At 49.3% G+C, this 27,851-nt stretch overlaps 1 protein-coding gene and 1 long non-coding RNA gene across 14 annotated transcripts in view; one reads left to right on the top strand and one right to left on the bottom strand.

Annotated features, from left to right (window-relative positions):
• The window catches only part of megf11 (multiple EGF-like-domains 11), a 664,461-nt gene that overhangs the window by 496,465 nt on the left and 140,145 nt on the right, over positions 1 to 27,851 (top strand). For 11 of the 13 annotated variants that reach the window (XR_011933847.1, XR_011933846.1, XM_072470334.1 and 8 more), the window contains 4 exons: positions 152 to 315; positions 3,163 to 3,265; positions 20,641 to 20,787; positions 24,971 to 25,105. Coding sequence is in view for 11 of the 13 variants with exons in the window: in XM_072470334.1 (XP_072326435.1) it covers positions 152 to 315; positions 3,163 to 3,265; positions 20,641 to 20,787; positions 24,971 to 25,105 (549 nt within the window). In the remaining 2 variants the exon portion in view is untranslated. The remainder of the gene's footprint in view (positions 1 to 151; positions 316 to 3,162; positions 3,266 to 20,640; positions 20,788 to 24,970; positions 25,106 to 27,851) is intronic. The other 2 variants (XM_072470335.1, XM_072470330.1) reach the window with 1 other exon arrangement.
• The window catches only part of LOC140387362 (uncharacterized), a 133,943-nt gene that overhangs the window by 28,475 nt on the left and 77,617 nt on the right, over positions 1 to 27,851 (bottom strand). The window lies entirely within an intron of this gene.

The raw sequence follows: 27,851 nt of genomic DNA, 5'->3' as shown, positions 1-27,851 counted from the left end.
CCCTTCTTGAATTGAAGAAAGGTTTATCCTTGTTGCTCATGGGCTGAGCACCTGGATGGAACATGAAGACTGAGGTGCAGTCGGCAGGATGTGGGTTGCCAGCTGATTGAAAGTCTGAGCCGGTTCCATGGGTGCTGTTTTTTTGTTTTAGGTTGGTGGGGACTGGAATGCTCCATCCCTTGTCCCAATGGAACTTGGGGGCTTCACTGCAATAGTAGCTGCATCTGTGCCAATGGAGGAGCGTGTAGTCCACAGGACGGTTCCTGCACATGTTCCTCAGGTTGGTGTGGTGAACATTGCGACCAGCCATGTCCAGTAAGTTCTATTTTTGTTTTCTGGCTTCCTTTCTTCTGGTGCAAGATATTTTACTTTATCTGTTCTTAAATTTCCCTGTGCTACAAAACCACAAAAGGTTAACCAGCTAACCTGCCTCGGAACTTCTACCAACACAACTATGGAGCTTGTTACCAGCAGGTCCACACGATAGCAGCTCAGGTGTGACTTGCCGTATGATTTATTTTCACTCTTCCAATCCTCAGGGTCTCCAGTTGGTCCTTTGTCCAAACTGTCCAACTGAGGTCAAAAAGGAATCAGAATGGGCTCGTGGCTGAAACTCCACATTCTGCTCCCTTAGAGCAAAGCCCTTGTCAAACACAATCATCACAACCCCTCAAAAGAGCAGCTGCCTCAGACAACGTGGCTCATTGTTTATCACCTGTGCAATGTACTATCAGTCAAAATTGTTACTCCGGCTAAACTTTATCCAAAATATTGAAGTTAGTTGATTACGTTCTTTGAACTGTTTTTCTCAGCAGGTTTATGAATTTTTAATTCATTTACAGCATATGGGTGTTACTGGTTAGGTCAGTATTTATTGCCCATCTCTAATTGCCCTCGAGAAGGTGGTGGTTAGCCACCTTCCTGAATCGCTGCAGTCCATGTGGTGTAGGTGCACCCACAGTGCTGATAGGGAGAGAGATGCAGGCTTTTGACCCAGTGACATTAAAGAAACAGTGATATATTTAATAATAATAATAATAATCTTTAGTGTCACAAGTAGGCTTACTTTAACACTGCAATGAAGTTACTGTGAAAAGCCCCTAGTCGCCACACTCTGGTGCCTGTTCTGGTACACAGAGGGAGAATTCAGAATGTCCAATTCACCTAACAGCGCGTCTTTCGGGACTTGTGGGAGGAAACCGGAGCACCCGGAGGAAACCCACGCAGACACGGGGAGAACGTGCAGACTCCACACAGACAGTGACCCAAGCCAGGAATCGAACCCGGGACCCTGGCGCTGTGAAGTAACAGTGCTAACCACTGTGCTACCGTGCCGCCAAGTCAGAATGGTGTGTGGCTTGGAGGGGAACTTGCAGGTGGTGAGGTTCCCAGCGTTTGTCCTTCTAGGTGGCAGGGATCGTGGGTTTGGAAGGTGCTGTCAAAGGAGACTTGTTGAGATGTTGCAATGCATCTTGTAAAGTGGCACAGTGGTTAGCACTGCAGCCTCACAGCGTCAGGGACGCAACTTCAATTCCAGCCTTGAGTGACCATCTGTGTGGTGAAGGCATGTTCTCGCCGTGTCTACGTGAGTTTCCTCCGGGTGCTCCGGTTTCCTCCTTCAGTGTAATGTTGTGCAGGTTAGGCTGATTGGCCATGCTAAATTGCCCCTTCGTGTCCAAGATGTGCAAGTTAGCTCAGGTTACAGGGATAGGGTGGGTGAGCGGGCCTAGTGGGCAGAATCAATGGAGCAAATGGCCTCCTCTGCATGTAGTGATTCTATGGAAATGATACACACTGTGTGTCAGTGGTGGAGGGAGGTGTCAGTTAGCTGGGCTGCTTAGTCCTAGATGGCGTTGAGCTTCTTGAGTGCGTTGGAACCACACTCCCCAGATTATTCCATTAAACCCCTGGCTTGTGCCTTGTCGATGGTATTCAGGCTTTGGGGAGTCAGGAGGTGAGTTACGTGCCACAGGATTCCCAGCCTCTGACCTGCTGTTGAGCCAGACTATTTATATGGCGAGTCCAGTTCAGTTCATGGTCACTGGTAACCCTCGGAAAGTTAATAATGATGTCCGATATTCGAACGTTTCATATCTCATATAGATCTAAGACTATGTGATACTCTGACGGGAAAACTGAATGTGTAGCACGTAGTAAGCAGAGCAGCGAACAGCATTTTCTTTGGTTTATCTGATGTCTATTACACCAGAAAATTACATTTAAAAAAGACCGGGGGCGAGATTTTCCGACCCCCCCCCCGCCGGGTCGGAGAATCGCTGGGGGCTGGCGTGAATCCCGCCTCCGCCGGTTGCCGAAGTCTCCGGCACCGGATATTCGGCGGGGGCAGGAATCGGGCCGCGCCGGTTGGCGGGCCCCCCCGCGCGATTCTCCGGCCCGGATGGGCCGAAGTCCCGCCATTAAAATGTCTTTCCCGCCGGCGTAGATTAAACTACCTACCTTACCGGCAGGACAAGGCAGCGCGGGCAGTCTCCGGGGTCCTGAGGGGGGCGCGGGGCGATCTGGCCTTGGTGGGTGCCCCCACGGTGGCCTGGCCCGTGATCGGGGCCCACCGATCCGCGGGCGGGCCTGTGCCGTGGGGGAACTCTTTCCCTTCCGCCTCCGCCACGGCCTCCACCATGGCGGAGGCAGAAGAGACTCCCTCCAATGCACATGCGCGGGAAACTGTCAGTGGCCGCTAACACTCCTGCGCATGCGCCGCCCGGGGATGTCATTTCCGCGCCAGCTGGCGGGGCACCAAAGGCTTTTTCCGCCAGCTGGCGGGGCGGAAATTCGTCCGGCGCCGACCTAGCCCCTCAATGTTGGGGCTCGGCCCCCCAAGATGTGGAGCATTCCGCACCTTTGGGGCGGTGCGATGTCCGACTGATTTGCGCCGTTTTGGACACCAGTCGGCGGACATCACGCCGTTTCCGGAGAATTTCGCCCCTGAATTTTTTTATGTTTTTGAGCAAATTGAATTTCTGTTGCCAGATTGGTTTGATGGTAGAAAACACATTGCCCTGTTGCTGAGATTGCCAACAAATGGGATGCAAATTATTTAATGGGGATCTCCAGTGTGTAAATGGGGAAGTGACCTGTGACAAACACTGCCAGATATTGAACTGAAGAGGTTGTGCTTTTAGAGGCAATGCTTTTCTTTTCTAGGACGGAAGGTTTGGCCCGGGCTGTAGCGAACGTTGTGACTGCTGCCACGCAGACGGTTGTGACCCAGTCACTGGATTCTGCCACTGCGACACCGGCTGGACTGGTAAATATGAAAAACATGCAAAACATGAAATGGATCCAGATATTCCTTTGTTTCGAGCTCACCTCATCTTCATGTCCCAGATTCCCCGGCCCGTGTCCCAGGTTACCCTGCCCGTGTCCCAGATTCCCCTGCCGTGTCCCAGGTTACCCTGCCCGTGTCCCAGATTCCCCTGCCCGTGATCCAGATTCCCCTGCCCGTGTCCCAGGTCACCCTGCCCGTGTCCCAGATTCCCCTGCCCGTGATCCAGATTCCCCTGCCCGTGTCCCAGGTCACCCTGCCCGTGTCCCAGATTCCCCTGCCCGTGTCCCAGGTCACCCTGCCCGTGTCCCAGATTCCCCTGCCCGTGTCCCAGGTTACCCTGCCCGTGTCCCAGATTCCCCTGCCCGTGTCCCAGATTCCCCTGCCCGTGTCCCAGATTACCCTGCCCGTATCCCCTTAGCGATCTGTATTTCAGTGTGTGTGCAGCTTGACATCCTCGGGCGCAGAGCAGAGTCTCCTCCCTCAGTCATGTAGTTTTTGTCATACTGGCAGGTAAGCTGTATGAAATGAAATGAAATGAAAATCGCTTATTGTCACAAGTAGGCTTCAAATGAAGTTACTGTGAAAAGCCCCTAGTCGCCACATTCCGGCGCCTGTTCGGGGAGGCTGTTACGGGAATCGAACCGTGCTGCTGGCCTGCCTTGGTCTGCTTTCAAAGCCAGTGATTTAGCCCTGTGATAAACATGGTACCAATGAAAGGTCATTGTTCTTTTGACTTTTTTCTGCTTCGTAAGTAAACTTTCTATGTGCTTATATGTGATGGATATATGACTTATGGAAGTAACAACTTCAGTTGTGATATTGCCAATTTAGACATTTAAATGGCAAACTAGTACCCACTTAAGAGCTTCAACCCACCTACTGGTGTTAACCCAACGACAGTCTTGCCATGCAGGGGGGCCCTGTCGTGTTAGTTTGCCGAATCCCCGGGTACTGTCCCTCACTCAGTGCCTGATGTGGGGACCGAGCATCGGGGGAGGACCGGCTGAGAGTCAAATCTCCTGATCAGCTGTCAAATCCCTACCCCCTCCCTCGTGATCCACCCCCTGCCCAGGGTCCTATACCTGGGCCGCTCCTTGGGTATGTGTAGTAGTGACAGCAGCTACTGCCCCCTGGTGGTGCTGCTGAGTAGAGAAGACAGCCTCTGATTGGCTGCCAACTCTTGGTGAGCGGGTCATAATAATAATAATCGTTATTGTCACAAGTAGGCTTATATTAACACCGCAATGAAGTTACTGTGAAAAGCCCCCAGTCGCCACATTCCGGCGCCTGTTCGGGTACACAGAGGGAGAATTCAGAATGGTCAAATTACCTAACAGCACGTCTTTCAGGACTTGTGGGAGGAAACCGGAGCACCCGGAGGAAACCCACGCAGACACGGGGAGAACGTGCAGACTCTGCACAGACAGTGACCCAAGCCGGAATCGAACCTGGGACCCTGGAGCTGTGAAGCAAAAGTGCTAACCACTGTGCTGCCAGGGACATTGATTGCCGGTTACCACCTGCTACTGACCTGTTAAATACCTGAATGGCTCTCAATTCAGTGCCCTTCCCTAAACGTGGTGATGTGGGGCTCCCTCTGCTCCTGCAGCTGACAGGTGAGGTTCCCATTGCACCTTGTGCACATCCACAAGTTGCCCCCCTGTATTGCACATTTCCAGGGTTTAAATGAAACAATTATTTCTTCTCGAATGTGAGATTATGTTGGGATAGAGTGGTTCTGTTTTTGGAGGAGGACCCCATGACCTTCATTCGGCGTTGAACTGCGCCACGTCACAGCACATACTACAGCAGCATAAACAGACCATTACTGCGGTCCATTACCATGTGGATGCTGTTGTAAAACTAATGTCTCTCTCTTGTTGTTTCAGTTACTTTGAAACTAGATCATCTTTTACTTCTGCTGATGTTGGGAAAGCACTTTCAAAGCTTGTTATTTCTTAGGTTGTGTTAACCGTCCAGTTGTGATTAGGGAAGGGTTTTTAGGATATGTTTCCGATGAGGGCATGTATTTCTAGTGTCAGACATTTGCACTCCCAGTGAATCGCAGGTCTAGAAATCTAACCCTGCTCTAAGACAATTTTTTAAAGTGTTATATCTTAGAGCTACACTTAACGCAGATGTCTAGCTTCAAGTAACCAGCCAAAAACCTATGCAGGGACATGACCACACCCGGAGTATTGTGAGCAGTTTGGGTGTTTTACCTGAAGAAGGATGTTCTTGCTATGGAGGGAGCGCAGCGAAGGTTTACCAGCCTGATTCCTGGGATGGCGGGACTGTCATATGAGGAGAGACTAAGTCGGTTAGGATCATATTCACTGGAGTTTAGAAGAATGAGAGGGGATCTCATAGAAACATATAAAATTCCAACAGGATTAGACAGGGTAGATTCAGAAACAATACTCCCCATGGTGGGGGAGTCCAGAACTAGGGATCATAGTTTGAGGATAAGGGGTAAACCTTTTCGGACTGAGGTGAGGAGACATTTCTTCACCCAGAGAGTGGTGAATCTGTGGAATTCACTCCCACAGAAAGTAGTTGAGGCCAAAATGTTGTGTAATTTCAAGAAGGAATTAGATACAGCTCTTGGGGCTAAAGGGATTAAGGGATATGGGGGGGAGGCGGGATCAGGATATTAAACTTGACGATCAGCCATGATCATAATGAATGGTGGAGCAGGCTCAAAGGGCCGAATGGCCTCCCCCACTTCTGTTTTCTATGTTTCTATGAAAGATGCTTGCCTCCCATGAGGTAAAGGGGAACTTTAAGCATCCTCTGCCTTGGTAAATGTCTACATTACAATTAAGCGTACAAAATAAAAGTTGGATATTATTCAAGGAGAGTTTAACAGCTCGTAGGGTCCAGTAAAGTAATCTTTATTCTTACTGAAATTTGAACTCCTATATAAAAGGGAGTTAACCGTTAACTGAGTGCTGAATTTGGTGCTTTTTGAGTGCGATAGTGAGAGTTTGGTGACCGAGGGAGTATAAGGCTTCATTTTAATCTAAAGTTTAGTCTTTCTTTTATTTAGTTAATTAACTTAAAAGTTGCTGTTTGGTTTAGAAGAAGGTGAATTTTCAATCAGCTTTAAACAGGCTTCTACTTCTAGGCACTTGCAGCTGGAGCTTGTTAATTAGTTAATTGGATTAGGCCAGTTTTTCAGAGGCTAGATTCACAGTATAAAAGTGATCCCCTACAGTGCAGACTTTGTTTGCACTGAGTGCTGAATTTGGTGCTTTTTGAGTGCGATAGTGAGAGTTTGGTGACCAAGGGAGTGCTGAATTTGGTGCTTTTTGAGTGCGATAGTGAGAGTTTGGTGACCAAGGGAGTGCTGAATTTGGTGCTTTTTGAGTGCGATAGTGAGAGTTTGGTGACCAAGGGAGTGCTGAATTTGGTGCTTTTTGAGTGCGATAGTGAGAGTTTGGTGACCAAGGGAGTTAGGTGAGGAGGGAGTAAGGTGCTCCTTTCATTTTGTTTCCGACATTTCCGCAAAGAGTGCGAAGAGAGCCAGGAGTTTACAGAAAGTGTAGCTGACTGGGAGCAGAGTCGGAGGGCGGAGATCCAGTTAGTCCACACAGCAGCTATATTCTGTAAGGTAAGAGGGGATGGAGGCTAGGCCAGTTACATGCTCCTCCTGTAGGATGTGGGTGGTGAGGGATACCACCGGTGTCCCCACTGACTATACCTGTGGGAAGTGCACCCAACTTCAGCTCCTCAAAGACCGTGTTAGGGAACTGGAGCTGAAGCTGGATGAACTTCGGATCATCCGGGAGGCAGAGGGGGTGATTGAGAAGAGTTACAGGGAGGTAACCACACCCAAGGTACAGGACAAGAATAGCTGGGTTACAGTCAGGGGGAAAAAAACAAACAGGCAGACAGTGCAGGGATCCCTCGTGGCCGTTCCCCTTCAAAACAAGTATACCGTTTTGGATGCTGTTGGGGGGGATGACCTACCGGGGGAAGGCCCTAGCGGCCAGGTCTCTGGCACTGAGTCTGGCTCTGGGGCTCAGAAGGGAGGGGGGGAGAATAGAAAAGCAATAGTTGTAGGAGATTCAATGGTTAGGGGAATAGATAGGAGATTCTGTGGTCGCGAGCGAGACTCCCGGAAAGTATGTTGCCTCCCGGGTGCCAGGGCCAGGGATGTCTCGGATCGTGTCTTCAGGATCCTTAAGGGGGAGGGGGAGCAGCCAGAAGTTGTGGTGCACATTGGTACCAACGACATAGGTAGGAAAAGGGGTGTGGAGGTAGTAAACAAGTTTAGGGAGTTAGGCTGGAAGTTGAAAGCCAGGACAGACAGAGTTGTCATCTCTGGTTTGTTGCCGGTGCCACGTGATAGCGAGGCTAGGAATAGGGAGAGAGTGCAGTTGAACACGTGGCTGCAGGAATGGTGTAGGAGGGAGGGCTTCAGGTATTTGGATAATTGGAGCGCATTCTGGGGAAGGTGGGACCTGTACAAGCAGGACGGGTTGCATCTGAACCAGAGGGGCACCAATATCCTGGGAGGGAAGTTTGCTAGTACTCTTCGGGAGGGTTTAAACTAATTTGGCAGGGGAATGGGAACCGGATTTGTAGTCCAGCAACTAAAGTAGCCGATATTCAGGACGCCAAAGCATGTAATGAGGCAGTGGGGAAGGGAACACTGACAAAGGAGAGTATTTGCAGGCACGGAGATGGGTTGAAGTGTGTGTACTTCAACGCAAGAAGCATCAGGAATAAGGTGGGTGAACTTAAGGCATGGATCGGTACTTGGGACTACGATGTGGTGGCCATCACGGAAACTTGGATAGAAGAGGGGCAGAAATGGTTGTTGGAGGTCCCTGGTTATAGATGTTTCAATAAGATTAGGGAGGGTGGTAAAAGAGGTGGGGGGGTGGCATTATTAATTAGAGATAGTATAACAGCTGCAGAAAGGCAGTTCGAGGAGTATCACCCTATTGAGGTAGTATGGGTTGAAGTCAGAAATAGGAAAGGAGCAGTCACCTTGTTAGGAGTTTTCTATAGGCCCCCCAATAGTAGCAGAGATGTGGAGGAACAGATTGGGAAACAGATTTTGGAAAGGTGCAGAAGTCATAGGGTAGTAGTCATGGGCGACTTTAACTTCCCAAATATTGAGTGGAAACTCTTTAGATCAAATAGTTTGGATGGGGTGGTGTTTGTGCAATGTGTCCAGGAAGCTTTTCTAACACAGTATGTAGATTGTCCAACCAGAGGAGGGGCAATATTGGATTTAGTACTGGGTAATGAACCAGGGCAAGTAATAGATTTGTTAGTGGGGGAGCATTTTGGAGATAGTGACCACAATTCTGTGACTTTCACTTTAGTAATGGAGAGGGATAGGTACGTGCAACAGGTCAAGGTTTACAATTGGGGGAAGGGTAAATACGATGTTGTCAGACAAGAATTGAAGTGCATAAGTTGGGAACATAGGCTGGCAGGGAAGGACACAAGTGAAATGTGGAACTTGTTCAAGGAACAGGTGCTACGTGTCCTTGATATGTATGTCCCTGTCAGGCAGGGAAGAGATGGTCGAGTGAGGGAACCATGGTTGACAAGAGAGGTTGAATGTCTTGTTAAGAGGAAAAAGGTGACTTATGTAAGGCTGAGGAAACAAGGTTCAGACAGGGCATTGGAGGGATACAAGATAGCCAGGAGGGAACTGAAGAAAGGGATTAGGAGAGCTAAGAGAGGGCATGAACAATCTTTGGCGGGTAGGATCAAGGAAAACCCCAAGGCCTTTTACACATATGTGAGAAATATGAGAATGACTAGAGCGAGGGTCGGTCCGATCAAGGACAGTAGCGGGAGATTGTGTATTGAGTCTGAAGAGATAGGCGAGGTCTTGAATGAGTACTTTTCTTCTGTATTTACAAATGAGAGGGGCAATATTGTTGGAGAGGACAGTGTGAAACAGATTGGTAAGCTCGAGGAAATACTTGTTAGGAAGGAAGATGTGTTGGGCATTTTGAAAAACTTGAGGATAGACAAGTCCCCCGGGCCTGACGGGATATATCCAAGGATTCTATGGGAAGCAAGAGATGAAATTGCAGAGCCGTTGGCAATTATCTTTTCGTCCTCACTGTCAACAGGGGTGGTACCAGGGGATTGGAGAGTGGCGAATGTCGTGCCCCTGTTCAAAAAAGGAACTAGGGATAACCCTGGGAATTACAGGCCAGTTAGTCTTACTTCGGTGGTAGGCAAAGTAATGGAAAGGGTACTGAAGGATAGGATTTCTGAGCATCTGGAAAGACACTGCTTGATTAGGGATAGTCAGCACGGATTTGTGAGGGGTAGGTCTTGCCTTACAAATCTTATTGAATTCTTTGAGGAGGTGACCAAGCATGTGGATGAAGGTAAAGCAGTGGATGTAGTGTACATGGATTTTAGTAAGGCATTTGATAAAGTTCCCCATGGTAGGCTTCTGCACAAAGTAAGGAGGCATGGGATAGTGGGAAATTTGGCCAGTTGGATAACGAACTGGCTAACCGATAGAAGTCAGAGAGTGGTGGTGGATGGCAAATATTCAGCCTGGATCCCAGTTACCAGTGGTGTACCGCAGGGATCAGTTCTGGGTCCTCTGCTGTTTCTGATTTTCATTAATGACTTGGATGAGGGAGTTGAAGGGTGGGTCAGTAAATTTGCAGATGATACGAAGATTGGTGGAGTTGTGGATAGTAAGGAGGGCTATTGTCGGCTGCAAAGAGACATAGATAGGATGCAGAGCTGGGCTGAGAAGTGGCAGATGGAGTTTAACCCTGAAAAGTGTGAGGTTGTCCATTTTGGAAGGACAAATATGAATGCGGAATACAGGGTTAACGGTAGAGTTCTTGGCATTGTGGAGGAGCAGAGAGACCTTGGGGTCTATGTTCATACATCTTTGAAAGTTGCCACTCAAGTGGATAGAGCTGTGAAGAAGGCCTATGGTGTGCTCGCGTTCATTAACAGAGGGATTGAATTTAAGAGCCGTGAGGTGATGATGCAGCTGTACAAAACTTTGGTAAGGCCACATTTGGAGTACTGTGTACAGTTTTGGTCGCCTCATTTTAGGAAGGATGTGGAAGCTCTGGAAAAGGTGCAAAGAAGATTTACCAGGATGTTGCCTGGAATGGAGAGTAGGTCTTACGAGGAAAGGTTGAGGGTGCTAGGCCTTTTCTCATTAGAGCGGAGAAGGATGAGGGGCGACGTGATAGAGGTTTATAAGATGATCAGGGGAATAGATAGAGTAGACAGTCAGAGACTTTTTCCCCAGGTGGAACACACCATTACAAGGGGACATAAATTTAAGGTGAAAGGTGGAAGATATAGGAGGGATATCAGAGGTAGGTTCTTTACCCAGAGAGTAGTGGGGGCATGGAATGCACTGCCTGTGGAAGTAGTTGAGTCGGAAACATTAGTGACCTTCAAGCAGCTGTTGGATAGGTACATGGATTACGGGAAAATGATGTAGTGTAGATTTATTTGTTCTTAAGGGCAGCACGGTAGCATTGTGGATAGCACAATTGCTTCACAGATCCATGGTCCCAGGTTCGATTCCGGCTTGGGTCATTGTCTGTGCGGAGTCTGCACGTCCTCCCCGTGTCTGCGTGGGTTTCCTCCGGGTGCTCCGGTTTCCTCCCACAGTCCAAAGATGTGCGGGTTAGGTGAATTGGCCAATGATAAATTGCCCTTAATGTCCAAATTGCCCTTGGTGTTGGGTGGAGGTGTTGAGTTTGGGTAGGGTGCTCTTTCCAAGAGCTGGTGCAGACTCAGGGGGCCGAATGGCCTCCTTCTGCACTGTAGATTCAATGATAATCTATGATTAATCTAGGACAAAGGTTCGGCACAACATCGTGGGCCGAAGGGCCTGTTCTGTGCTGTATTTTCTATGTTCTATGTTCTATGTTTTGAAGTCCAGGATATGGAGAAAAGTAGATAGTTTTATGTACAATAAGAGGGTTTTAATGATGATTCTACACTAAAGCATCCCAATAGTTTCTCTCTTTTTCTTTGGTTTGTGAAGATATCTGTAAAATTCATACTGGATTCAATGTTCGGGCAGCACGGTAGCACAAGTGGATAGCACTGTGGCTTCACAGCGCCAAGGTCCCAGGTTCGATTCCCCGCTGGGTCACTGTCTGTGCGGAGTCTGCACGTTCTCCCCATGTCTGCGTGGGTTTCCTCCGGGTGCTCTGGTTTCCTCCCACAGTCCAAAGATGTGCAGGTTAGGTGGATTGGCCATGATAAATTGCCCTTAGTAATCAAAAAGGTTAGGAGGGGCTATTGGGTTACGGGGATAGGGTGGAAGTGAGGGCTTAAGTGGGTCGGTGCAGACTCGATGGGCCAAATGGCCTCCTTCTGCCCTGTATGTTCTATGTTTGTTTTCCCTGCTTCTTTTCCTTTGGAAGATCCTAATGCCACAAGCTTCACTAACTGAGAGACCAAACTGCGAGACTTGCTCCAGGCTTGTGCTAATGTCGCTCTGTAACCAGCTGTAAGGGGATGTACAAGAGCGTCTGGGATGACTAAGTCTCTGATGTTCCTCCCTGGCCTAAGGAACTGACCATGTGGAGGATCCCAGGTGCAGACACAGCTCCTACTGTTCTGTGCTATGGCATGTAGATATGGCCATCTGCCCCTGGAGATACGTGATTTGCAGAATGTTGTACTGTTGTAAAATTATGCTGTTGGAAGGAAAAAAGATAATCTGAGGGTTGGAAACTAATTTCCACCTTTATCCTTCTGTAAAGAACGTTTGTAACTTTTGCCATGCAGTTGCAAAGGAGAAAGCGACCTGCTTGATGAGATATTTCACAGGGAAGGAACGGTAAAGCTGACTCTCATTCTAAAAACTTCTAATTTTCGACCTTCTCTCACCTTCTGAATATAGAATTCTCTCTGCTACTTAATGCTTGATCTCTCACTTATTCTGATTGCTGTCGTTTCTCATAGGTTTCAAATGCAACATGAGCCTTGTTTAAAATGGCTTCACTCTCATATCTCGGTAAATCTGAGCCTGGCTGATTAATTGGGCTTTAATGACTTTGTGCATTAAAATATTCTCTCTTTACCCGATTAAAATGAGCCTCTGTCTACATTTGAAAGGACGGAATGTTTCAATAAAATAGCAAGACAAGAATTGCAGAGGTGGGGGTTTGTGTAGCGGGTGGGGGGTGAGGGGGTTGTTAGGGGGAGGGGGGCGGGGGGGAGAGTGTTGCAGTCAATTCAGCCAGCATGGCCATTCCCGCAGAAATCCGCACACGGCCTCCTTCTTGGCAATGGCACTTTTTAAAATTGAGTTTACAACAAAGAACAAAGAAATGTACAGCACAGGAACAGGCCCTTCGGCCCTTCAAGCCCGTGCCGACCATGCTGCCCAACTAAACTACAATCTTCTACACTTCCTGGGTCTGTATCCCTCTATTCCCAGCCTATTCATGTATTTGTCAAGATGCCCCTTAAATGTCACTATCGTCCCTGCTTCCACCACCTCCTCCGGTAGCGAGTTCCAGGCACCCACTACCCTCTGCGTAAAAAACTTGCCTCGTACATCTACTCTAAACCTTGCCCCTCTCACCTTAAACCTATGCCCCCTAGTAATTGACCCCTCTACCCTGGGGAAAAGCCTCTGACTATCCACTCTGTCTATGCCCCTCATAATTTTGTAGACCTCTATCAGGTCGCCCCTCAACCTCCTTCGTTCCAGTGAGAACAAACCGAGTTTACTTTCGCTGTCAATGATAATTGTCCTTGGTAAAATAACTTAAGTTTCAATGTAGTTTCCAAAGTTGCGAAAGCGGTGGCCAGTACCAGAAGGCCCATAATTTTTCAGTAATTGGCATTAACTGAGGAATCTCACTTGACACCACAAGGATCACTGATGGGAGGTGTAGCCCTGTCTTGCTTCTGTGTCGACATACTGCATCGTGAAAGGCAAGTTCCATTTTTAACAGCACTAAACTCCCAGCCTCAGTTGTTTTATTGCCAGGAGGAACATTTGGAGGTTGAGTTATTACCAGGCTGTTATAAGGAGGGAGCTAAGTGAAGGCCTGTGAATAGATTACCCACCTGCCTTCTTGGCTACAGGATGTATTTGGCCAGAGGGAACTTTTGTGAGGGCCACGAAGAATCCAGCACGAGTTTTAAGGATACAAAGAAATAACATTTATTTACAATAACATGGGCGAGATTCTCCGACCCCCCGCCGGGTCGGAGAATCGCCGGGGGCTGGCGTGAATCCCGCCCCCACCGGTTGCCGAAGTCTCCGGCACAGGAAATTCGGCGGGGGCGGGAATCGCGCCGCGCCGGTTGGGCCGAAGTCCCGCCGCTAAAATGCCTGTCCCGCCGGCGTAAATTAAACCACCTACCTTACCGGCGGGACAAGGCGGCGAGGGCGGGCTCCGGGGTCCTGGGGGGTGCCCCCACGGTGGCCTGGCCCGCGATCGGGGCCCATTGATCCGCGGGCGGGCCTGTGCCGTGGGGGCACTCTTTCCCTTCCGCCTCCGCCACGGTCTTCACCATGGCGGAGGCAGAAGAGACTCCCTCCACTGCGCATGCGTGGGAATGCCGTCAGCGGCCACTAACGCTCCCGCGCATGCGCCACCCGGAGATGTCATTTCCGCTCCAGCTGGCGGGGCACCAAAGGCCTTTTCCGCCAGCCGGCGGGGCGGAAATTCGTCCGTCACCGACCTAGCCCCTTAAGGTTGGGGCTCGGCCCCCAAAGATGCGGAGCATTCCGCACCTTTGGGACGGCGCGATGCCAGTCTGATTTGCGCCGTTTTGGGCGCCAGTCGGCGGACATTGCGCCGTTTCCGGAGAATTTCGCCCCAGATATATACAACAGCAGCAGCAACTTCGCTTGCTGCTCACTCCTTCCTGCTGGTTCCAAACTGGCCAGCTTTATTTACAGTAAGAAGTCTTACAACACCAGGTTAAAGTCCAACAGGTTTGTTTCGATGTCACTAGCTTTCGGAGCGTTGCTCCTTCTTCAGGTGAATGAAGAGGTATGTTCCATATATAGACAGATTCAAAGATGCCAGACAATGCTTGGAATACGAGCAGTGGCAGGTGATTAAATCTTTACAGATCCAGAGGTGGGGTAACCCCAGGTTAAAGAGGTGTGAATTGTGTCAAGCCAGGACAGTTGGTAGGATTTTGCAGGCCAGATGGTGGGGGGGTGAATGTAATGCGACATGAATCCCAGGTCCCGGTTGAGGCCGCACTCATCAATAACAAATGAGAAAGAAAAAAGAACCCAACAGGGTTAAGTACAAAACACAATCTAAAAAAAAGAAACCCCCCCCAAACCCCTCCCCCTCCTGTACATAAATAATAAATTAACATTAACACCCCGACTTAACACAACAGGTGTATACAACCCCTCAGATCCTCCAGTGTAAATAACATAAACAAAAATAAAGTAACCCCCCCCCTGCCCTCCGTGAGCTGCTGCTGCCATTGACCAATGTCTATCGTTCTGCCAGAAAGTCTAAGAACGGTTGCCACCACCTAAAGAACCGTTGTACCGATCCTCTCAAGGCGAATTTCACCCTCTCCAATTTAATGAACCCCGCCATATCGCTGATCCAGGATTCCACGCTTGGGGGCCTCGCATCTTTCCACTGAAGGAGAATCCTTCGCCGGGCTACCAGGGATGCAAAGGCCAGAATTCCGGCCTCTTTCGCCTCCTGCACTCCCGGCTCCCCTGCAACCCCAAATATTGTGAGCCCCCAGCCCGGTTTGACCCTGGATCTTACCACCCCCGACACCGTCCTCGCTACGCCCTTCCAAAATTCCTCCAGCGCTGGGCATGCCCAGAACATATGGGTGTGATTTGCTGGGCTCCCTGAGCACCTAACACACCTGTCCTCCCCCCCCAAAGAACCGGCTCATCTTTGTATCGGTCAATTCAGGCCTTGGGTGACTGTCTGTGCGGAGTCTGCACGTTCTCCCCGTGTCTGTGTGGGTTTCCTCCGGGTGCTCCGGTTTCCTCCCACAGTCCAAAGATGTGCAAGTTAGGTGGGGTTACGGGGTTATAAGGATAGGACGGGGGAGTGGGCCTAGGTAGGGTGCTCTTTCAGAGGGTCAGTGTGGGCTCGATGGGCCGAAAGGCCTCCTTCTGCGCTATAGGAATTCTATGGATTTCAGTATATGGTAGGATTCTGGTTAAAAGGATAGGAAATTGCTGAATTTCTATCGTGCTGCTTGTGACCACAATGAAGTGTCGTCACGTTTTTTAGTGTAAAATATCCAGCAGCTCATTTGTGCATCACCACCTTCCACAAACAACTCTGTGATACTGAGCAGCCAATCTGTTTTCGTGGCGGTGAATGAGCTTGGTCAGGACACTGGGAGGATTGCCCTGCTCTTTTTCAAAGCGGAGCCACAGGATAGTTTGCCTGTCCACCTGGCAGAGCAGCCGGGACCCCCAGAGTAACATCTCCTCTGAAAGACACACATCCGACACTGCAGCATTCCCTCAACACCGCACAGGGGTTTGGCTCGTGGTTATTATGGAGCTGTGCCCATAATTCTGCTCATGATGGATTTTTAATCTGACCACGATATTGGACGGATGTCCCAAATTGAGGGTTCGTGCATTCCCACAGAACGGGCAATTGCAAGTGTTCGCCACGTTGGAATGACGTTCAGGGCGACCTGGTCTCCACGAGCAACATTTACAGACATCCTGGGCCTGGAGGGAGACTTCCTTCCCACTTCCCCTAACCAGAGAATAACCAAAAATAAAATAAAAGTATTCATGAGGGATATGTTACTTTTTTAAAAAATATATTACAGATTACAAAAGACAGGGAAGGGTGAGAGGAATACGCTTGTGTAGAAAGTACTTCCATTTCTGTTGGCTTCATTTATTATTGAGAAAACTTACCATAATGAAGGCATCAAACGTTGGAGGAGCCTGACCTGTTTTTAAAGTTGGAAACCTCTGGGCCCTTCTGTAACTGATCTTCTCCCCGTCACCTCATTGTGGCTGGGGGGTGATTTAAAGCTTCTCATTCTAACGACCGTGCCCAAGATCAGCAACGCTCACAGATTCATGTTCCAGAAATAAAACAAATCACCTCACACCTTAGCATCCGCTCAATTAATGTGACAATAGAAATATAAATCTCCCCCGCCACATCTCTACTTTATAATCTCCTTCCATGTCCACTACTTAACACCAACATTCTTCAAGTAAAAAAAGCCATAAAATTGAGAACAGAAATTTATCAAATGACAGAGTGTTCCCAGAACTCAATGAACAAATATGTTAGCCCTGTCACCCCTGTATTTAATGATTAACTTTAAATGCTTTATCTCACTTGGTGTAAGAATGGCAGCAACTTGTAAACGTGTTTCTGAAGATTTCCGCTCAAAGTTGTATTGGACTAGGGATGTACTTCTGAGGCTGTATAAGGCTCTGGTCAGACCCCATGCGGAGTATTGTGAGAAGTTTTGGGCCCCGTATCTAAGGAAGGATGTGCTGGCCTTGGAAAGGGTCCAGAGGAGGTTCACAAGAATGATCCCTGGAATGAAGAGCTTGTCGTATGAGGAACGGGTGAGGACTCTGGGTCTGTACTGGTTGGAGTTTAGAAGGAAGAGAGGGGATCTTATTGAAACTTACAGGATACTGCGAGGCCTGGATAGAGTGGATGTGGAGAGGATGTTTCCACTTGTAGGAAAAACTAGAAGCAGAGGACACAGTCTCAGTCTCAGATGATCCTTTAAAACAGAGATGAGGAGGAATTTCTTCAGCCAGAGGGTGGTGAATCTGTGGAACTCTTTGCCGCAGAAGGCTGTGGAGGCCAAATCACTGAGTGTCTTTAAGACAGAGATTAATAAGGGGATCAGGGGTTATGGGGAGAAGGCAGGAGAATGGGGATGAGAAACATATCAGCCATGATTGAATGGCGGAGCAGACTCGATGGGCCGAGTGATTTAATTCTGCTTCTATGTCTTATGGTCTTATTGACAAAATCAAACTTGCTCGACAAGAATTCATTTTACAGCATTGCCAAAAATATCATATTCCATTTTCACATCCATGGCCGGAATTCTGCACCGCCGGCAGTTCAGCCCCCCCGCGGGTTATCCCGGCGGTGTGCGGTGTGCCGTGTGCCGTGTGCCGTGTGCCGTGTGCGGTGTGCGGTGCGCCGTGTGCCGTGTGCCGTGTGCGGTGCGCGGTGGCTTCAATGGGAAATCCTATTGACCAGCAGCAAGACAGAATCCCGTTGCCAGCGAATGGCGAATCCAGCCCATTGACAATGTAATTGCAGTCACCACGGGAGTTATTCATTCTTTCAGATGCAATATGCAGTACCATATGGAATGGTAAAAATACTTTATGCAGTATATTCCCAACAATACTGACAAACGGGAAAATAATGGCCGATGGAATCAGTGTGCCAAATTGTGTGGTGAAAGGAAAATAAGTCCTATTTAATGAATTTGGTCAAAGGAGCTACAAGAGAGACTGGGGAGGGATGTGACCACTGACTGACGACAGTCGTCAATGCTGCAATCAACAGGAGGGAAATTGATTGATTGGCCCATCCTGCTAGAAACACAGAATCACAGAAATATACAGGGCAGAAAACGCCCTTCAGCCCATCGAGTCGGCACCACCGCATGAAAGACACCTGACCTGCCGACCTAATCCCATTGGCCAGCACTGACCTGCCGCCCTAATCCCATTGGCCAGCACTGACCTGCCGCCCTAATCCCATTGGCCAGCACTTGGCCCATAGTGGCGAATGTTAAGACGTGTCAAGTGCTCACCCAGGTACTTTTTAAAGGATGTGAGGCAACCCACCTCTACCACCCTCCCGGGCAGTGCGTTCCAGACCCTCACCACCCTCTGCCGGTGTTGCTACTGTGGTGTTTTACGATGCCAAAATTGGCACCGAACACATACCGATCCTGCGTCCGGTGTGGGGCTAGTAGCCGCGCCGGGTAAAACCCCCGGCTCCCACGTCAATGAGCAGGTCAGTGGCCGCGCATGTGTACGGCGACGACCTGCAGCGGTCGTGCATAAAATGTGGCCCCGGCCGTGCACGGATCCGACCTGCCAAATACTGCCCCGCTGACCACCCCCCACCAGTCCCCCCAGCCCTCCCCGAAGCCCCCTCCACGGCCAGCAGCACGGCTCCCAGCCGACTGTGGAGGCGCTGGACACAGCCCGCAGCCAACACTCCGGGCTCCCGACCGCTGAGACCACACGTCAACCGCAGTCGGGAACTCAGCACACCGGGGCGGAGCATCGGGGGAGGGGCCGTTCCAATGGCGTGTGCTGCGCAACAGGATGACGCCATTTCGGAGGGACGGAGGATGGAAAACCGGCGGCAAACCGGCGGCGGCCCCCATTTGTGTGTCGGAAGCGATTCCCGGCCCAATCGCCGATTATGATATCGGCGTCGGGCAACGGTGAATACCGCGCGGGGTTCCTCAGATTTGAGTTCCGATCCTGTGATGTGCTAGCATAAGAATTACAAGTCAGGTATTTCATCACAGGGAGGAAATAAGAATGAAATGAAATGAAAATCGCTTATTGTCACAAGAAGGCTTCAAATGAAGTTACTGTGAAAAGCCCCTAGTCTCCACATTCCGGCGCCTGTTCGGGGAGGCAGGTACGGGAATTGAACCGTGCTGCTGGCCTGCCTTGGTCTGCTTTAAAAGCCAGCGATATAGCCCTGTGCTAAACAAGCCCCTTGTGGGTGTGATCCAGAACGCCTCCGGAAGCTGTCTGACTGAAAGTGAGCCTCTCCCCACGCTCTCAAGCCGTGTGACATGGGCAGATTTCAGGATGGATAAAAAAAGGAGGGAGGAAATCATTTTAAAATATATTATAGGAGGAGGCTCTTTTGGAAAGCCACAGAGCTCCCAGCACAAGGTGCATCACCATATGGTGAGGACCAGAGATTCCCTCATTTACTCTGTCTATGGCTTCCTGCTCTTTGGCCCAGCTAATATATGTACATCTGGATCTTGTCCAGTGAGGGTGTCGAGAATTCCACGGGAGGCCTCTCGTGAGATTCATTGTCTTTGTTGTGCCATCAGGTCGTTAAATCTCTCCCTTTGTTTCCGATGGTTATCTTCCAGCACACCTTCCTTCAATCGAGGCTTTCATTTTGAGGTTTCTGTTTTCAGCCTGTAATGATTTTCACTGTAGATTCATTCAGGTCTCTTGCAGTTTCAGAAATACAGCAACCTTTCTGGAGAGAACACGAGAGAGAGAGACAGAGCAACTTCTTCTCTGAGCATCCAGGTTCCAACCGTGCTTTCCTTGGTTCTCTTAAAAGGCATCCCAGTTGGGTAGAATCCAATCCCCGCCTGTTACCGGGCAGAATAGGGCCTTTTGGCCAATTCATTGGCCACCCGTCTGCCAATCGAACCAAATCCTTCCGCTCTCTCGGGCATCAAAAAGTCTGAATTGTGTTGTCCGACTCTTTTGAGTTCCTCGCTTCCTCTGCTCGACATAAAGACACATGTCCATTAAGCATCCATGGATCAAAATGATAACAGCAAAAATAAAGAAAGAGGAAATAAGGGAAGCAGCAGGAAGGGTCCTCACATGTGCACATGTTGCTAAACTCTTTGTTCGGCAAATCAGTCGTTGCCAATTTCTAACTACTTGATGTGAGAAATGGAGTGGTTGCCTGCTCCTTGACCAACCAAGACTGGAGCTGATGCAATACTCAGGTGAGTGGTCAGCAGGCCCTCCCGAAGCCGGCAGGAGCTCACTCCATTTTTCAAGTTAAATCTTAATAAGTTATAGGATTTCATTGCAATGAAGATTTATCCATGGTATGTTTTGCTGCACTTTTTAATCTTGCGCAACAACTATTAACTGGTAAAAAATTATCCCTGTTGTCATTAATATTCCCAGAATTGATATATCCCCAGAGGGTCATAGACAGCAGAAGGAACTATTGCCTTGTTTTGCTTTGTTGGAATTAATGGAATGTAAGCTTTGTTGGCAGCTATGTTTAATTCCTATTCCTAATTGTCCTTGAGAGGCAACTATTTGGTTTGACATGTCATTCCATTAGCAAGAATCAATCAGTTCTGTGGGTCTGGAGTCACACATAGAGTGAGGATAGAAGCTTTCATCTCCTAAAGAATATTAGTGAACCAGCTGGATATTTACTGTAATCCAGTACTTCCATAATCCTAGTATTGATACTAATTTTTTAAATCCCAAATATATTTAATTAATTGCCATATATTTCTATTTCTCCACCATTCCTCAATGGGAATGGGATGATCTACCCTGTCCGTATCCCGGGATTTCAAGGCTGCATTCTCCGTCTTGGTTATTTGTTTCAATCTGCTTCTTATGTCCTTCCTGTTTTCTCCCCCAGGCATTCGCTGTGACAATGGGTGTCTGCAGGGGAGCTGGGGTCCAAACTGCTCCATTTCCTGTAACTGTGAAAATGGGGGCTCCTGTTCATCTGAGGATGGGACCTGTGAGTGTGCACCTGGATTCCGAGGAGCCATGTGCCAGAGGAGTAAGTGCGAAGCCTAACCCGGTGGGATTCCCGTGGGTTTTTGAGTAATCTTCTCTCATTCTTCACCCTGTTGGTCTCCATGTATTACCCTTGGCAATAGGGAAGAAGTCATTCCCGGATGCTAGCCCAACCCTCTGGCCAGAACTTTCATCGCTCCACAATTGTTAGATCTGCCCAGACTCTGAAATATCTTCTCCAAACGTCTGTCTCACTACCTCACTCGCCTCCGTTAAACCTCTGCCTCACTACCTCACTCTCCGTTAAACCTCTGCCTCACTACCTCACTCGCCTCCTTTAAACCTCTGCCTCACTACCTCACTCGCCTCCTTTAAACGTCTGCCTCACTACCTCACTCGCCTCCGTTAAACCTCTGCCTCACTACCTCACTCTCCGTTAAACCTCTGCCTCACTACCTCACTCTCCTTTAAACCTCTGCCTCACTACCTCACCCGCCTCCTTTAAACCTCTGCCTCACTACCTCACTCGCCTCCGTTAAACATCTGCCTCACTACCTCACTCTCCGTTAAACCTCTGCCTCACTACCTCACTCTCCGTTAAACCTCTGCCTCACTACCTCACTCGCCTCCTTTAAACCTCTGCCTCACTACCTCACTCGCCTCCTTTAAACGTCTGCCTCACTACCTCACTCTCCGTTAAACCTCTGCCTCACTACCTCACTCTCCGTTAAACCTCTGCCTCACTACCTCACTCGCCTCCTTTAAACCTCTGCCTCACTACCTCACCCGCCTCCTTTAAACCTCTGCCTCACTACCTCACTCGCCTCCGTTAAACATCTGCCTCACTACCTCACTCTCCGTTAAACCTCTGCCTCACTACCTCACTCTCCGTTAAACCTCTGCCTCACTACCTCACTCGCCTCCTTTAAACCTCTGCCTCACTACCTCACCCGCCTCCTTTAAACCTCTGCCTCACTACCTCACTCGCCTCCGTTAAACATCTGCCTCACTACCTCACTCTCCGTTAAACCTCTGCCTCACTACCTCACTCTCCGTTAAACCTCTGCCTCACTACCTCACTCGCCTCCTTTAAACCTCTGCCTCACTACCTCACTCTCCGTTAAACCTCTGCCTCACTACCTCACTCTCCGTTAAACCTCTGCCTCACTACCTCACTCTCCTTTAAACCTCTGCCTCACTACCTCACCCGCCTCCTTTAAACCTCTGCCTCACTACCTCACTCGCCTCCGTTAAACATCTGCCTCACTACCTCACTCTCCGTTAAACCTCTGCCTCACTACCTCACTCTCCGTTAAACCTCTGCCTCACTACCTCACTCTCCTTTAAACCTCTGCCTCACTACCTCACTCGCCTCCTTTAAACCTCTGCCTCACTACCTCACCCGCCTCCTTTAAACCTCTGCCTCACTGCCTCACTCGCCTCCGTTAAACCTCTGCCTCACTACCTCACCCGCCTCCTTTAAACCTCTGCCTCACTACCTCACTCGCCTCCGTTAAACCTCTGCCTCACTACCTCACTCTCCGTTAAACCTCTGCCTCACTACCTCACTCTCCGTTAAACCTCTGCCTCACTACCTCACCCGCCTCCTTTAAACCTCTGCCTCACTACCTCACTCTCCGTTAAACCTCTGCCTCACTACCTCACTCTCCGTTAAACCTCTGCCTCACTACCTCACTCGCCTCCTTTAAACCTCTGCCTCACTGCCTCACTCGCCTCCTTTAAACCTCTGCCTCACTACCTCACTCGCCTCCTTTAAACCTCTGCCTCACTACCTCACTCTCCGTTAAACCTCTGCCTCACTACCTCACTCTCCGTTAAACCTCTGCCTCACTGCCTCACTCGCCTCCTTTAAACCTCTGCCTCACTACCTCACTCGCCTCCTTTAAACCTCTGCCTCACTACCTCACTCTCCGTTAAACCTCTGCCTCACTACCTCACTCGCCTCCTTTAAACCTCTGCCTCACTACCTCACTCGCCTCCTTTAAACCTCTGCCTCACTACCTCACCCGCCTCCTTTAAACCTCTGCCTCACTGCCTCACTCGCCTCCTTTAAACCTCTGCCTCACTACCTCACCCTCCTCCTTTAAACCTCTGCCTCACTACCTCACTCTCCGTTAAACCTCTGCCTCACTACCTCACTCGCCTCCTTTAAACCTCTGCCTCACTACCTCACTCGCCTCCTTTAAACCTCTGCCTCACTGCCTCACTCGCCTCCTTTAAACCTCTGCCTCACTACCTCACTCTCCGTTAAACCTCTGCCTCACTACCTCACTCTCCGTTAAACCTCTGCCTCACTACCTCACCCGCCTCCTTTAAACCTCTGCCTCACTACCTCACTCTCCGTTAAACCTCTGCCTCACTACCTCACCCGCCTCCTTTAAACCTCTGCCTCACTACCTCACTCGCCTCCTTTAAACCTCTGCCTCACTACCTCACTCGCCTCCGTTAAACCTCTGCCTCACTACCTCACTCTCCGTTAAACCTCTGCCTCACTACCTCACTCTCCGTTAAACCTCTGCCTCACTACCTCACTCTCCGTTAAACCTCTGCCTCACTACCTCACTCTCCGTTAAACCTCTGCCTCACTACCTCACTCTCCGTTAAACCTCTGCCTCACTACCTCACTCTCCGTTAAACCTCTGCCTCACTGCCTCACTCGCCTCCTTTAAACCTCTGCCTCACTGCCTCACTCGCCTCCTTTAAACCTCTGCCTCACTACCTCACTCTCCTTTAAACCTCTGCCTCACTACCTCACTCTCCTCCTTTAAACCTCTGCCTCACTACCTCACTCTCCTTTAAACCTCTGCCTCACTACCTCACTCTCCGTTAAACCTCTGCCTCACTACCTCACCCGCCTCCTTTAAACCTCTGCCTCACTACCTCACTCTCCGTTAAACCTCTGCCTCACTACCTCACTCTCCGTTAAACCTCTGCCTCACTACCTCACTCTCCGTTAAACCTCTGCCTCACTACCTCACTCGCCTCCTTTAAACCTCTGCCTCACTCGCCTCCTTTAAACCTCTGCCTCACTACCTCACTCGCCTCCTTTAAACCTCTGCCTCACTACCTCACTCGCCTCCTTTAAACCTCTGCCTCACTACCTCACTCTCCGTTAAACCTCTGCCTCGGGCACAATCTACCAGCCACGTTGTGCCGGACCAGGTGCATGGCTGGTAGATGCTGGGTAAGGCCTCCCCCGGGCTTCCTGGCAGCCATGACGCCTCATGGGATCTACCCAAGCCCGCGAGGCTGCGCAAAACTAACCCCCCCCCCCGCAAGTCACGGCCTGCCACTTGCTCTCTGTTTCTTGTCTACGAACCAATTCTCAATCCCTGTCAATGGCCGGAATTTTCCCAAAGATTGACCAGGTGTCAGGTTCTGACTCAAAGCCAGGATGTTCCCCTTCCACCATCGTTGGCTTCATTCCCACCTCCCCCCACCCCACCCCAACACACATAATGGGAACCCCACCATTTGGCTTCCCTGGGGACTCTGACCCCTGCCCCACCCCCTTCTAGTACCAAACTGGCTCCCCAATCCTGTTCAACTTGTACACAAATGATCTTCCAGACACTACCTCCCGAAGTTCATACATGCCGACGTCACCTATCTCCGACTTCGGCACGTTGGACCGGAATCTAAACGAGGATTTGTCAAAACTTGAACAAAACTGCAACACTTGATGGTGACTCAAGCCAGACCCTGGCAAAAACGTATCTACCTCTTTCCATTCACACAGTCCGGCGTCTGCCTCGCCCCTGACTTCAAACATCATTTCCCTTTCGTAAATCCACGTTGACTCATCTAATCTAATCCCGATGATATTTCCTCAGTGTCCTGTTATTGCATCCTTCACAGTAGACACGAACAATTCCTCTACTACTGGCTCTCCGTGACCCTGGAGTGAGATTCTGGCTCCGATTGGGAGTGATATCACTGAGCAAACTTGACACTCAGAAGGGAAGCGTATCGGGGAATCGCAACCCTACTGCCTGTGGTATCTATCCATTCATGTTACTGAGCAGAAAATCCGATACTTGTCTGATTGGGAACCAACTTTCACAGTTCATCAAACTCCCTTCCCTTTTGGCCACGCAGAAAAAAATGGTGATTGGTCATTTCTGACAAATATTTTAAGAGGAGAGGAATTTGGGAAGGTTTTGATTCTGTATTTCTCTGTGTGAGATATTTTGCCTTTCTTTCAGTCTGTTCGCCTGGATTTTATGGTCATCATTGTAACCAAGCTTGTCCCCAGTGTGTGCACAGTAATGGACCGTGTAACCATGTCACAGGCCACTGTGAGTGCTTGGCGGGATTCACAGATTCCCTCTGCAATCAAGGTAATGTCTTGAATACGTCCGAGTCACATGTGTACAATAGGAGCTGATGAGGCGTTTACACCAGCTTGAAACATTAAGTCACTGTATTGGGATCATCTTCGGTTACGTCAGTGATCCTGGGAGAGAAATCTCGAAACCCCTCCAGAAAACAGCAGGGCTAAGGATTGAGACGGCCAATGTGTGGGAAAGTCTGAATATGAACCCACACCCTGCCAGTCCCTCGTACTGGGATAAAACACCATGGGCTGCATTCTCTGCACCCCAACGCCAAAATCGTGGCTGGCGCCAGGGCGGAGAATCAATTTGGCCGCACGGAATCTAGGGCCGGCGGGAGAGGCATTTTAGCGGCGGGACTTCGGCCCATCCGGGCTGGAGAATCGCGCGGGGGGGGACCCGCCAACCGGCGCGGCGCGATTCCCGCCCCCGCCAAATATCCGGTGCCGGAGACTTCAGCAACCGGCAGGGTCGGGATTCACGCCGGCCCCCGGCGATTCTCCAACCCGGCAGGGGGTCGGAGAATCTCGCCCCAGATTTTCTGGCACTTCATAGAATCATAGAATTTACAGTGCAGAAGGAGGTCATTCAGCCCATCGAGTCTGCACCGGCCCTTGGAAAGAGCACCCTACCCAACCCCACACCTCCACCCTATCCCCACAGCCCAGTAACCCCACCACGCAGACACGGGGAGAACGTGTAAACTCCGCACAGACAGTGACCCAAGCTGGGAATCGAACCTGGGACCCTGGAGCTATGAAGCGACAGTGCTAACCACTGTGCTACCGTGCCACCCCTCCTGCGCAGAAACTCTGGGGGTATGATTTATGCCGTCATTGGTTACAGTTTGGTAGGTCTTAAGAATTCCCTATAATCGTATGTAAGTTATCTGTAAGTCTTTATTGACTTTTAGAACTATTTACACATATGCAGTAAAGTGTTCAAGTTAGGAGCTGTCTCCATGCTTGCTGGTACACAGGGCTCTGTCCAGCACTTGATTGACCCTGAGTGAGGTTATGTGCTCTCTGACATTTCTGTGCGGGCAGTTCTGTACTCAGTCCCACATTAATCCTATTAACCAGACCCTTATACTACTGGTATACAGTAAAATACGAGGGAAAAAGCAGGATAAGATTTTAAACTCAAGCCTGATCATTGAGGAATGGTCTCTCTGTGTCAGTGTTGTATGCTACACAGTGAATGATACTGGAAGCTCTGCCTATTGGCTGCACTGTAAGAAACCTCCAATCTGTCAAGGTTTTTGAATCAGGGCATAAAGATCCCGGGGGTGTGTTCCACAATAACCCTAGTCATTGAGGGGCCTTGCAGTATCGGCACCTTTCCTCTAACTGTGACCACCAGAAGAGTTGTTTGGTTTGTCTGAAGATTTTAGTCTCCGAGGAGTTATCCTGTAACCTGCTTTCAATTTAAATAAGTCTGACTAAGACAATTTTTTTTTTTTAAATTCCAATTAGGGGCAATTTAGCGTGGCCTCTACCTAACCTGCACATCTTTTTGGGTTGTGGAGTGAGACCCACGCAGACACAGGGGGAATGTGCAAACTCCACACGGACAGTGACCCAGGACCGGGATTAAACCTGGGACCTCGGCGCCATGAGGCAGCAGTGCTAACCGCTGCCGCCAAGACTAAGATAATTTAACCAAAAGGTACCTTATTTGCTGACGTGGAAGCAGATGTAATAATCCGATGCCATTGGCACAGACCGGCTGCACACTGATGGACTCAACTCCCTCTGTTTTTATGTGGACTATTTCATTGTGTCAAGAGACCTGGATGTGTATCATTGATGAATTCCTGCAGTCTGCCAACTCCTGTGGTGTGGTGGAATTGGTAGACTTGCCATGCTGCAGTTGTTCAATAGTAAATGAGATGAAAGTGTTAATACTGCTGAACAATGCATCATCCACCTGTTTGATCTCTGGATGGCTTGCAGTGCAGTCATGAAATTAAATGAAAATTGCTTTTGTCACAAGTAGGCTTCAAATGAAGCTACTGTGAAAAGCCCCTAGTTGCCACGTTCTGGTGCCTGTTTGGGGAGGCTGGTACGGGAATTGAACCGTGCTGCTGGCCTGCCTTGGTCTGCTTTAAAAGCCAGCGATTTAGCTATTTTTGTGTTATTGTTTTGTTATTGTCTGGTACCTGGGCAAACGGCTCGAGAACTGAGTGAGGCAGAACAAGCCTGAAGCAACCCATGTCTGGCAGTTTCCAGGTTCTTGTGTATTTGTATCTGTGCCCTGGAGCCTCAAAACTATTCCCCCCTTCCCAGTCTGGATGTTGCCCACACCCCCATCCATTTTCTCTACTTCAGAGACAGTTTTGAAAAAGGTATCAGGCAGTGGAACCTCCTTAGGCAGTAAGTGTGGGATGGAGAATTGGGGCTTTGGTAACACAACCCGATTACTGACTCATGCTTCTGAATATAATGAGATGAAGCATTGGCAGCAACACATGTAGCAACAGCCCTTTGATTATTTTTCTCTGAAAGTCTTAATTTTGTTCCCAAGGCATTTTACCTGAATTCAGGGCTAATCTTGTTAGCAGCTTTAATTGCAAGTTTCTATGATGCCCCAACTTATCCCAAATATTTGATTTAACCAATTCCATGAAGTTTTTATCCAAAGTCATTAAACATAAATGAAATATAGATTAATGCAGTTAATTCCCAGTACAGTTAAAAAGCTGCGGTGTATTATCAAATAAATCATCTGAAGGAAGATTTGATGTAGCTTT

The sequence above is a fragment of the Scyliorhinus torazame genome, chromosome 12, assembly GCF_047496885.1.
Source record: "Scyliorhinus torazame isolate Kashiwa2021f chromosome 12, sScyTor2.1, whole genome shotgun sequence".
Lineage (NCBI taxonomy): Eukaryota > Metazoa > Chordata > Chondrichthyes > Carcharhiniformes > Scyliorhinidae > Scyliorhinus > Scyliorhinus torazame.
Note: the sequence above shows the minus strand (reverse complement) of the source record. Positions and strands in the feature narration are given on the sequence as shown.